Consider the following 11450-nt stretch of genomic DNA (forward strand, 5'->3'; position numbering starts at 1 on the left):
CTTAGGGATGAAAACGGTATGGAAATATTCCGAACCGACCGCTTTCGTTTTCTATATTATGATACCGTTTTCTATATTATGATATCGTTTCCGAATTTTGCCAAACATAAAAATTTGTCATTTTCAATTGGTTTCACAACCATTTTCAACCATTTTTGTACTCTTTAATTGCTAAAATGTAGAAATATCCCGAACCGACCGTTTTCGTTTTCTATATTGTAATACCGTTTCCGACCGTTTTCATCCCTAGTCCATCTGCACCCACGCCAGCCGATCGGCGTTGACCACGTCGGTGAGAACGTGATCATTGAGGGCATACTTGCCCAAGACGACGAGGAAGAGGGCACGCCAGTGGTTGTAGTTGTTAGCCGTGCGATCCAGGGCCACCGGCACGAGCACCTTGATGTTGAGGACGGCAATGGCGGCGGCGTGGACGTCGGCGTGCTTGGCCTCATAGGCGTCGAGGGCAGCGGTGCGGGCGGCTTCAGCTTGGCGGCGGTGGGCGTCCTCGTCCTCGCGTTCGCGCGCTTCGCGGGCAAGACGTTCGGCGTCAATCTCCGCCATGGGATCGGATCCGGAGCCGGGCAACGTAGCAGAGGATCAGCGATGTCCGGTCCTTGCAACTGGAGGCGGCGGACGCGGACTGCAGGAACCGCGCGGACAGGATCACGTGCGACTGGAGGCGGCCTGCAGATCACGCACGAGCATGCAGCAGTAGACGCGTGATGCAGGCGACGTGCAGATCGCGACCGCGAGGGCCTCCAGGGGCGATGCGGGATCGACGACGCGCACGAGCAGGCCGGCGAGAACTCAGAGGCCGGCGAGCGTAGGGAGCCCAGCGACGGCGATGGTGGCCGGCGATCGTGGGGATCGGCGACGGCGCGAGTTAGGGTTTGCAGAAGCGAGAGGCCGCGGGAGCGAACCGTCTCATGATACCATGAAAGAATATGAATTGGGAAATACTCAATGTATTACTCAGGCATAGTTAGTGTACATATATAGGCTCGGTGGGGAGTCATGATAGACAGGCCCACGAGCCCAATTACATTCCAACAGTACGGATGGTTTTCCATTGTCTGGCATAACCACGAATCACAGTGATATATCTCCGTCAGTTGGAGGCGATAATCGGCAGTGAAAACCCATCTATCACCACAGGTTGTAGTGATAATGGCGACAATAATGATATTTGTTGTTTAGTAGCAGTGCTAGGGAGGGGAAATGGTGGCTTGCAGGAGTTTATAGTTCGGGGAGAGATTAGGGTTGGGGGAGGGCAATGCAAGGAGGTCAGATGTCACCCTTGACTCGTGATACTATAAAAAGATATTAGGAAATAAACACAGGTGATTTTCGTATATATATAAGCCCAAATGGTATGTGTTATAAAACATGGGTATAGAATACATCTACATATCTCTAATATAGAGCAAAAACTATTCTTAGGCTATTTATGTCTACAATTAACTATGTAGTTTCGTGCTGTTTTAATCAAAAAAGAAACAAATATATATGGGGGTATAGTGTGAAAAATATGCAGTACCTAATCGGGTGGTTCTAGAAAACTGAAAGCTGTGTGATTGACGTCAATTTTAATCTTTACCAATTTCTGAATTTTGTAATTACATCGCATACGGTATATACTCGTACGGTAGATAGCAAAATGCAGCCAGCTACTATATAGATCGTCTGACCAATTGGATTGTGTATATATACGTATAATTGAGCACAAGGACTTAAGTATCATCGACAAATCGATCTGCCGTAGGTGCACAAAGATCCAAAGGGTTACTTTTTGGGTGCTTGCATCAGCATTACCTAATTGTTGTTTAATAATTCTGATTGGAAAATTAGAGCATTAGGGATGCAGATTCCTTGCCTTTGTATTCCGGGTAGGTCTTTGTCCCACTAGAAGCTAGCAAGAGCAATACGTAATTAAAAACAAAGCTGTGAGACTTGGATTGGCACATATCCTAATTTAAAGAAAGATAAGAACACAAAGCACAAAACAGACCGCATTATCTAATGGTTTGGAATGACAAAAGAGTGCACTGCCTATCATCAGCCTTGCTTCAGCCTTTAGATCAACCTACTCTTCAACATCTCCACTATCCAGACTCTTCTAGATTAGTCATTTTTTTATAAACAAAGTGATCAACTAAATTGACCATCATTCCATTGATTATTGCTGCCGGGATAGCCATAGGGTGAACTCCTAAAACAAATTTATCAGACCTTCTAAAATTCAGTCATTACCACTTTAAGTTTAATTTTTAACAGTTGAGCAGTTTTGAAGTAAAGTTGCACTTGACTTATATACACAGTAAAACTTGTAGTATTGTTAAAATATCCATGGGGATCTGTACCTAGGTAGTTTGAAAATATTTCATACACAGTTTGATATTTTCCTAAATTATTTGATGAACATATAATAATACTACATGCTGTAAATCCAAATTCATGCCACCATATATGTAAAATTACTCCTACTTTAACCTAAAGATAAATTCAAGAACGGATTAACAGATCTATTGACTGAGTCAAAATGCTTTACTTGTTTCTTCATTCTAAAATTTCTTTGCTTAGTGTACATAGCACTCTAGCTATGTACATGCAGGTCCAATAATCCGACGGTGTTGAAACATTTTTTTTTTTGCAGCTGAAGAAAGACCAAGCCTCCAATAATGCAGAGGAATATGGCATATACCTGTAGCTGGATGCCATAGACCCACACCATCACAAATTAAACAGCACATAGAAACAACTGGATATTTCATATATGTCACAACAGTGTTTATGCTCCCTTTGATAGAGACATGGACATTATTTGTTATGTGTGTGCCTCATCAATCAGTGCTGAACTGGGATGGCATAATATATATAACAAGAACCATGGTTAAACAGCTGTTGCATCCTAGTAGCGCTATATCTTGTTCCTTGAGGACCAGACTTAGAAGCAACCAAGTGAGACATCCAATTCAACAACACCTACTAAACCACAAGCATCATCCTTGAAACCTGTTCAGTGCTTCATCAGCTCCCCCCCCCCCCCCCCCCCCCACTCCCCACTTCTCTTCTTATATACCGTCTAATCCGTCTTGTTCCATAATTCTTGTGGTGACTTGACTTCTCGCCCGCTCCATACGCCATCAAAGGACACACATACTCTCTCTAGACAGTCGATTAAAGCGGCACAAATGTGTGGCAAGATGGAGCACATTCACATGGAACACAAGGTATGTATGTCATCTAGTTTTTGTTCTAGCTAGAGGATCCATAGATAATAAGTGGTGATTTGCTAAAAGTAACTAAAACAGCTAAAATGATTTAATTCCTTATTACAGTCTTGTACTAATTATTGGTTGTTTGTATATATGTATGCATCCAACTCATCAGGGCTTACTTGGTGGAGAATTTAAAGAGGGAATTTGCGCCTCAATTCCCAAACCCCCTCCTGGCACATCATCAAGCAGGCCAAACAGCATGGTTGTGAAGGTAACTAGTTACTGTAGGAGTAGTACATCTAAAATTAAATGCTTGAATTTCACCGAGAATTAGAATTAATTGGTGCAAATATATACTGTATGCAGAAGGTTTGCCCGCGGGAGTTCATCCCGGCGCACATCATCGCGGAGGCGATCTCGACGCTGCACGGGCTGGACCTGCGGTGGTCGGGGCCCATCACGCCCAGCGAGCGGCAGTACGTGGAGCAGTACGTGCTGGCCATGTACCCGCAGTACTCGCACGGCCTCATACAGGACGGCAGCTGCGACAAGGACGACCTCTACTCCACCTACTACAGCAACGGCAGCACGGCGTCGTCGCCGGAGGCCGGCGGCGGCGAGCGGCGGCGGTCGTCGCCGGTGGGGTCGCCGTTGTCAGCCGCCGCGAGGCCCGACATGGTGGACATGGTCCGGCTGGAGCCGTCGCGGCTGCTGGACATGCTCACCAAGAAGTCGTCGTTCCCGGGGAGCTTCATCTCGATCCCGGAGATCCAGGCCAGGAACCGGGTGCTCCGCCACTGCGGCCTCACCGACGACGAGTACCTCGTGCTCTTCGCGCCTACGCCGAGGGACGCCATGATGCTGGTAGGCCGCCTGTTGTTGGTTATCATTATCATTAGTTAATTTATTACTACAACAACTCCACTTCACTAATAATGTTTTTGAGCATCATCATGTGCCCTAGCTGGTCTTAATTCTTTCAGTTCAAAATTTTAAGGTCCCGACTTGCATTGGTGAAAAAGTTACAGGTTTTTACGGTGACTTTCGTTGATCATATTCCTCCATGAAACATTCTTTTGGTGTTTCGTTAACACATAATACATGCATGGTCCTGGTTTTGAAGTTAGTACAAAGCTTTGCGATAGATTATTGGGTGATTTGGAACATTGAGATAGAGGACCAACGAGGTGCAAATGGTAGAGCTTGAGTGTGACACAATGATTTAGTATAGTCATTTGACCCTTTAATCGACCCTACATGAGAAGCAACCACAAAGTAGCGTTATTTTTATCCAGATGGGCCGACCGAGCATCTAATTAATAAACTGATGCACCTGCACAAGCACAAGAATTAATTTAGTCAGGCCCATCAGAGCTAAGACTAGGGATGAAAACGGTACGGATATTTTCTGACCGTATTCAAAACCGAATCCGTTTAGAGGGGTTGAGATGTGTCCGTATCCGAGTCCGGATATCCAACATCCGATACCGTATCCATATCCGAATACTCAAATCGCATATTTATGATGTCGATATCCAATCGTATCATATCCGACATAGTTGACACTATCCGTATTTGAATCCTAATCCGGACAGAAATGTGAAAACAAATATAATATCGGTGATATCCGTCCGTATCCGATCCGTTTTCATCCCTAGCTAAGACTTGTCATCCTCAACTGTAACAAATTAGTAACAATGGTTACTATTGCAGGTTGGGGAGAGCTACCCTTTCTTCCGGAGCAGCTACTACATGTCGATCCTGGAGGAGGAGAGCGACTGCATCCGCGCCTTCGCGGCGTACAAGGAGGCCAAGGTGATCGCGGCGCCGGAGTCGTGGCTGGACCTGCGCATCAAGGGCTCCCAGCTCAGCCAGTACTTCCGGCGCAAGTCCAAGCACGCTCCCAAGGGCCTCTTCGCCTACCCGGCCGTCTCCCCTTCGAATTCGTCGTCGCCCTCCTCCACCGCCACCTCCGGCGCGCGGTACTCTCTGCACTGGGTCTCCGAGGCGCACCGCAACGCGTGGCACGTGCTCCTGGACGCCACCGCGCTCGCCGTCGGCGAGGACCGCCTCCCGCTCTCGCTGCACCGCCCGGACTTCGTGCTGTGCACGCTCGGCGACGCCATGCGCACGCGGGGGATGGAGCAGCAGCAGCCGCAGCAGATGCAGCCGGCGGCGAGGGTCACCTGCCTCCTCGTCAGGAGGAGGTCCTTCGATACCTCCCTCTCCCAGCCGCAACAGCCACAGAAGCAGTAGGCGTAGCATGCAATGCAATGCAACGCGTGTGTTGTTACGAGAGGAATTAAAAACTGCACTGATCTTACATAAAGCAGGCCGCGGGCGTTCGTGAATGTACGCGATGTACAATTGCTTCTTGCCTGCGAGCCGTTGCGTTGTGACTGGTGCAAGCAATTTGTGTTTGGCTGATTTCGTTATCTGCTTTTTTGCGATATAAGTGCGCTTCTGCCCTTTTTATGGGTCGTGTGATGGTGCTTTTGCTTCTGATGTTTAGACTTCAGGTCAGGGCCTGTTTGGGAGCCCGTTATTAGATCCAAAGTCGTTGTGAACGTACTACTGCCAAGTTTTTTTTATTCTAAATAATAAAGCTCCTTGTAAACTGCTGCTTGCTTGGGTTGTAAATCAAACAGCGTTGCCCCTTGGATTGGGCCAATCTAATCCGCCAGTAAAAAAGAAAATCGGCTGACTCGGCCCACTTATTTTTGACAGAAGTCGGCCTTTGCCGCGTCGTCACCGTTCGCATTTTCCAATTTCGCTATCTCTCCATTCTTTGTCCGCATTTAGGGTTCAGTGTATCCTAATGTGTAATGGGTTAGTTTTATTCCAACTTTTTAGGTTAGGTCCGATCCATTTTGTGTTTGGTTACAGCATCTCCAAGAGTTCCCAGTTGCTCAAAAAAATCTCCAACAGTTCCGATAACTCCTACCAATTTATGATTTTTGGCAAGAACTGAAAAACCTCTTATCCAAAAGTTCCCGATCCCACCTCCCAATCTTTAGGCACCTAAAAAAATCACCGAAAAACGTGGATATATGCACGCATGGAAGACGCGCGTATCGGTCTGCCAATCTAAGGTGAAAGGGTGTATGAAAGAATAAAGAGTAGAAAATAGTTCCTGATATAAATGTATAAGAGAGAAAGAATATATAAAAGTGGTTAGGATAATTTAGAAATATTATAAGATTCGTGACGTAAAATTATCTTCTATATTTTTAGGACAGAATTATTCGAAACCGTTGGAGCTGGTCTTATTTATTTGTCCCAGTACCTTTTGGTAATTTGGAAAACTCAATAGTTTTGGAAAGAAATTATTGTGAACTCTTGGAGATGCTCTTAGAGGGATAGGGTTATCCTATGTTTATATTTGGTTTCGAAGATATCAGATTTGAGTTGAGGTCCCAGACAGATGGGCCCCACACATTGGCCTCTCCCACTTTCTTCTCAACATTGTTCCTCCTCTGCTTGGTCAGCACCCACCGCACGCTTCTTCCTCTGCTTGGCCATAGATGCTGCGTATCACTAGGCCTCGCCCCTTGCCCGGTGTATGCATAACTGCTTCTCGGAGCTTGGCCAGCACATGACTGCTGCTATATCTCCTCGCACCGTGTCGTTGCTCCTCCGCCCGCGCGTGGTTGCCGCTGCCAAATCTTGCGCCTCACCTCGTGCCACTACTACTAAAAACATTTTAGGAGACAGGCCCCTGCATCAATGGAGGCGAGCACAAAATCATACTGCCTCCCAAAATTTCCCATGATTTTTAGAGACAGACAACTCATTTACGAAGATACTTAAAAAGTGACCGCCTCTGAAAATAGATTAAAAAAGAAGGGCTTCTTAAAATGTCCAGATGTGAAAATATATCATTAACAAAGGTAGGATATTTTAGGACGTCCACCTCTTCTATAAATTAATTTACGGAGGCATGCGCCTTAGATAGCCTGACTCTTGAAATCTGGACAAGCCCAACAACAAATTAATTTCTATCCATATATAAACAATGCCTTAGGGTTTTCTCTCTTCACTCATAGCCTCCCCTCTCTTTCTCTTCACATGTCACAAAGAGAGGTGGAGGACGCGATGTTGCTCCCGACAGCGCTCAAGCAGAGGCAATGGAGGCACGCGCTCGCGAAGGCAGATGTTATGCCGCTGCTTCCAACAGCGCTCATGCATAGGTGAAGGCTATGAGCACACAGAGGCGGAGGGGGCGCCGCTGCCCCCGGGGGCGCACGTGAGGTGGCTCCCCATAACATGTGCGGGGCAGCTCCAGGAGGCCCTTGTGGTGGCTCTCGATGGAGGTGCAGCCGAATCTGGTGGAGGAGCGACGGCGAATCTAGTAGTGGTGCGGCCATATCTGGTGGAGGAGTGGTGGCGCAGTCGACGTCCTGATAGAGACGTGATGGCTGGGTCCTCTGTTAGCAGGCTGGACGGCACGACATGCGGACCCACAAGGCAGACAGATCCACGACATAGTGGGCAGATTGGTAGCATGCAGCCTAGATCAAGGCCAGGACTCGATCGGAGAGCCTGATAGCAGGCTCGATAATGGGTTTTTTGTCTTTTTTGCTTTTTTAATCTACTTCCAGAGGCAGGCATTCGGTGAAAGGTCCTTGTTTGGTTTTGATAATTGAGTGACAACCTAGGTGGACTAATATGTGTTTATGTGAGATACACAGATGATTAGTCCATAGATACATGTGTGTGAGCAATACGTGCCATGGAGGTGAGATAGCTTGAAATGTTGCAAGGCTCACACATGTTATGAAGGGGCTCATTGCATATGAGACATGACATGGAGTCATATGACTAAGGTGGAGAAGATCAAAACAAGACTTGGATTGATGGACCGGTCGCAAGTGTGAAGGGCAAGTTGAGTGATGACTTGGCACCGATGGACTGAAATAACAGTGAAGAGCAAGTGAAGTCAAGATCGATAAACCAATACGGTCATGTGATGATATGAAGTGGATCATATCATTTGTGAATGGTTGGTGCATGTGTTGAATCAATATTGGAGGAGATGGAATGAAATACGCAAGGCAAAGGTATAACCTTAGGGCATTTCATTTCACCGGTCAAAGGTTATGTAGAGAAGTGCATGATTGGGTTTAGGATAGATGGTCGTACTATCAAGAGGGGAAAATTTATTTGCATATCGGTCATCTAGTGCCACTCGAGTGATCTCACTTTGCATCATTGCTAGGATTGAGTGGCGTGGTGAATTGAGTGACTAATCCTTTGAAAAATATTTGTGAAATGCTAACACACATACACATGGTGGTGTTGGCACATTTGCAAAAGGAGAAGTTGTTGGAGTTGATTTGGATCAACTTGGAGAAGAAAAGGAGGTCATCTGGGCGACCGGACCCTGGCGTAGGGAAGAACATGACTCTGCCTTGGCGAGTCTAGGGGCAAACCCTAACCAGGGCACGGTGGTGATGGTCACTAACACTTGTTTTGACCATCAACATTCAACCCAAAAGCATGATAAAGTGAGGTAAATCATCATCACAAATGTTGCATTTTATTTATAATTCACTTAGTTCCACTTGTGCTTGTAGAATTATTTGTATGCAGGAAAATATAGCAAAAATATGCAAAATGATGACAAAAATGGACAAAGGGAGCAAGTGGACATGATAGTGGGGCTAGTGGTCCACATTCCATGCTGGTTGGCCCCACAAGGGCATCGCCCTATGCTAGCTTGGCCCCTACCACATCACCGATCCGTGGGAGCTCCTCTAGAAGCATTCTAAAGCATTCATTCAAGTCGGTTTGCACCGATGGACGAGATGGAGTGACCATGGATCCACTGGCCCACCGTCATACACTTGGGAGCCTCCAACGGACCTTGGAACTGCCTTACCAGCCAAAACTTGGCATGTGCTGGCTTCACAACTGCCATTGAGGAGCAACCAAGGCACTACGTTCAAGAGGCGGTGCATCTAAGGGACGGCCAACACCCCCTAGCGTCGCTCGGTGCCCCAAGGCACCCAACTGACCTCCTGCTACGTGCAAATACCCCCTTGTCACTCTACACTATAAATATGGGGTGTGGAGCTTGGTGGAGAAGTGCTCCATTCATTTCCAAGCTTCTCCAAGCTTTCTAGCTTTGCTTAGCTTTAGAGTAGTAGTCTAGTAGTGGAAGTAGAGCAAGACCGAAGCTTCTCTCGAAGTCCAAAAGAGTTTTCTGGGTCTGGTATAAATCCTTTGTAATTCTTTCATTTAGCATTTACTTTATTCAGTACTTTATTTAGTATTATTGCTTTGCTTTGCTTAAGTACATGTTCATTTTTGTTCATCATTAGTGAGCTTAGGTGCTTATTGCTTGGCATTATAGCATAGATTATCTTTAATTAGAAGTCTTCCATTAGTACTGGTTCCACCATCTGGTTCAGGTACTTTGATCTCCTTTCATCGGAGCTCGGATCGAAGTAGTAAGCCCATAGATTAAGCGAGGTGCTTAGGCTATAGATTATATGTGGATACGTCTAGTCCTCCGGATAGATTGTGGTAGTTGACAAGTGGTGACAGCCTTGTCCATCCTCTATATTCCACCATGTTATGCCTAGTTATTAAATCATAGGGCTCGTGGCAGACCTTGTCTATCTAACTCTCCTAGTTGGTAAGCGGGCTGTGCCCTGAAGTATCAGCGCATTTCTCCTAGTAATTAGTTTACCCTTTGTTACTGAAAGATATACCACTCGCTCTCCCACCTAGCTATCTCTAGTGTAGCTTGTTATTTAGTTTGTTTAGGTAGTTCACACTCAATCCACCATTATCGTTCACCTACCTAGGATACACTTAGGCTTTACCTTACCAATCCTAACTAAAAATATAAAATTAGCCTTTCGCCTTCCTATAGGAAAAATATAAATTTGACACTCGGTACTCACCGAGCGAAGTGCTACATGATAGTTCTATGCACTTGCAGAATTCCTCCACTAGTCGTTAAGAAGTATCAACAAGCATTTCTAGCGCCATTGCCAGAGAAGGCAACTGGCATCAAATTTTTTTTGTGTTAGCTTTGCTAACCAGGCTTTTAGTTGTCCTAAGTAGTTTATCCTTTTTCCTCCTATCCTATAACTACCCAACACGCCCATGGCCGATAAGTTCATTCATGATTTTTTTGCACCCTCGGCTGCTAATATAGCCATCGGACCCAATGTTACCAATGGGAATGCTAACTTTGACCTTAAGCCAGCGTTAATTACGATGGTTCAAGCTAGTTCGTTTTGTGGGAAAGCCCTCGAGGATGCAAATGCTCACCTCCAACACTTTTTGGAGATTTGTAGCACATTCACCATAAAGGGAGTGACCCAAGAGGCTATACATCTTTGCCTTTTCCCCTTCTCTTTGTTAGGAAAGTCTAAGCAATGGTTTTACTCTAACCGCAACGCTATAGATACATGGGACAAGTGTTCCAACACTTTCCTAGTCAAGTTTTTTCCTATGGGGAAGACTAATGCTCTTCGCAATAAGATCTCTAGTTTTCAACAACTAGCAGATGAGTCAATTCCCGAAGCTTGGGAATGAATGCAAGAGTATGTCTCTGCATGCCCACACCATGCATGGAAGACTAGCTTTCGGTCTAGATTTTCTACCATGGATTAGTTCCGTTAGATAGGAGCCATTTAGATGCTGCTGCTAGTAGAGCATTCTTTTCGCTAAGTGCTGCAGATGCCAAGACACTGATCGAGAAGATGGTTTCTAACCAAGGATGGAGCGATGATTGACTCCAACCCCATCAATGAGGTATGCATTCAATTAAAGAAGTTGACATGCTTGCAGCTAAGATGGATCTGCTCGCAAAGCGAGTAGAACATTATGAGAAGATGAGTGCCCAAGAGACACTCAAAGCCATGGATTCCCACATGACTTGTGAAGTCTGTGGAGATGTTAGACATTTGATAAATTTCTGTCCTAAGACCTAGGAGGATCTCAACTTTGTCAACACCGACAACAGGTTTCATCCACAACATCAAGGATAGAATCAGCGCTCCAACAATCAAGGAGGTAACAATTATTACTCTTCTCAATGTGTGAATAACCAAGGTAATAATAGTTATGTTTTCCTTAAAGATCTTGTTTATAGCAATGGTAGAATGACTGATAGCATTAATAAAAAGTTGCGTGCTCATGACAAGATGTTGGAAAACATAAATGCTAAATTGAATGAGTTTTCTTCTACTTTAAAGAATCAACTTAGTTTCA

The 11450-nt window shown here is 45.5% G+C and overlaps 1 protein-coding gene and 1 non-coding gene across 2 annotated transcripts; one reads left to right on the top strand and one right to left on the bottom strand.

Annotated features, from left to right (window-relative positions):
• The first annotated feature begins 3066 nt into the window (after window positions 1–3066).
• Window positions 3067–5761, top strand: LOC136481912 (uncharacterized). Its single transcript, XM_066479191.1, has 4 exons — window positions 3067–3233; window positions 3394–3492; window positions 3588–4085; window positions 4935–5761. Exons 1-4 carry the CDS (start codon window positions 3195–3197, stop codon window positions 5475–5477), a joined length of 1179 nt encoding a protein of 392 aa, XP_066335288.1. The 5' UTR covers window positions 3067–3194; the 3' UTR covers window positions 5478–5761.
• A 4943-nt stretch (window positions 5762–10704) lies between these two features.
• On the bottom strand, window positions 10705–10810 carry LOC136484512 (small nucleolar RNA R71). The gene has a single exon (XR_010766034.1). It is a non-coding gene; the product is annotated as a small nucleolar RNA R71 (small nucleolar RNA).
• Window positions 10811–11450: the final 640 nt, after the last annotated feature.

The sequence above is a fragment of the Miscanthus floridulus genome, chromosome 9 (genome assembly GCF_019320115.1).
Source record: "Miscanthus floridulus cultivar M001 chromosome 9, ASM1932011v1, whole genome shotgun sequence".
NCBI classification, from domain to species: Eukaryota; Viridiplantae; Streptophyta; class Magnoliopsida; order Poales; family Poaceae; genus Miscanthus; species Miscanthus floridulus.

Bases quoted from the DNA above. Each gene is read 5' to 3' on its own strand.
- LOC136481912 (XM_066479191.1), top strand. From the start codon at position 3,195: ATGTGTGGCAAGATGGAGCACATTCACATGGAACACAAG. The intron at 3,234-3,393 runs GTATGTATGTCA...CCAACTCATCAG, and splicing joins ACATTCACATGGAACACAAG to GGCTTACTTGGTGGAGAATT. The intron at 3,493-3,587 runs GTAACTAGTTAC...TACTGTATGCAG, and splicing joins CAAACAGCATGGTTGTGAAG to AAGGTTTGCCCGCGGGAGTT.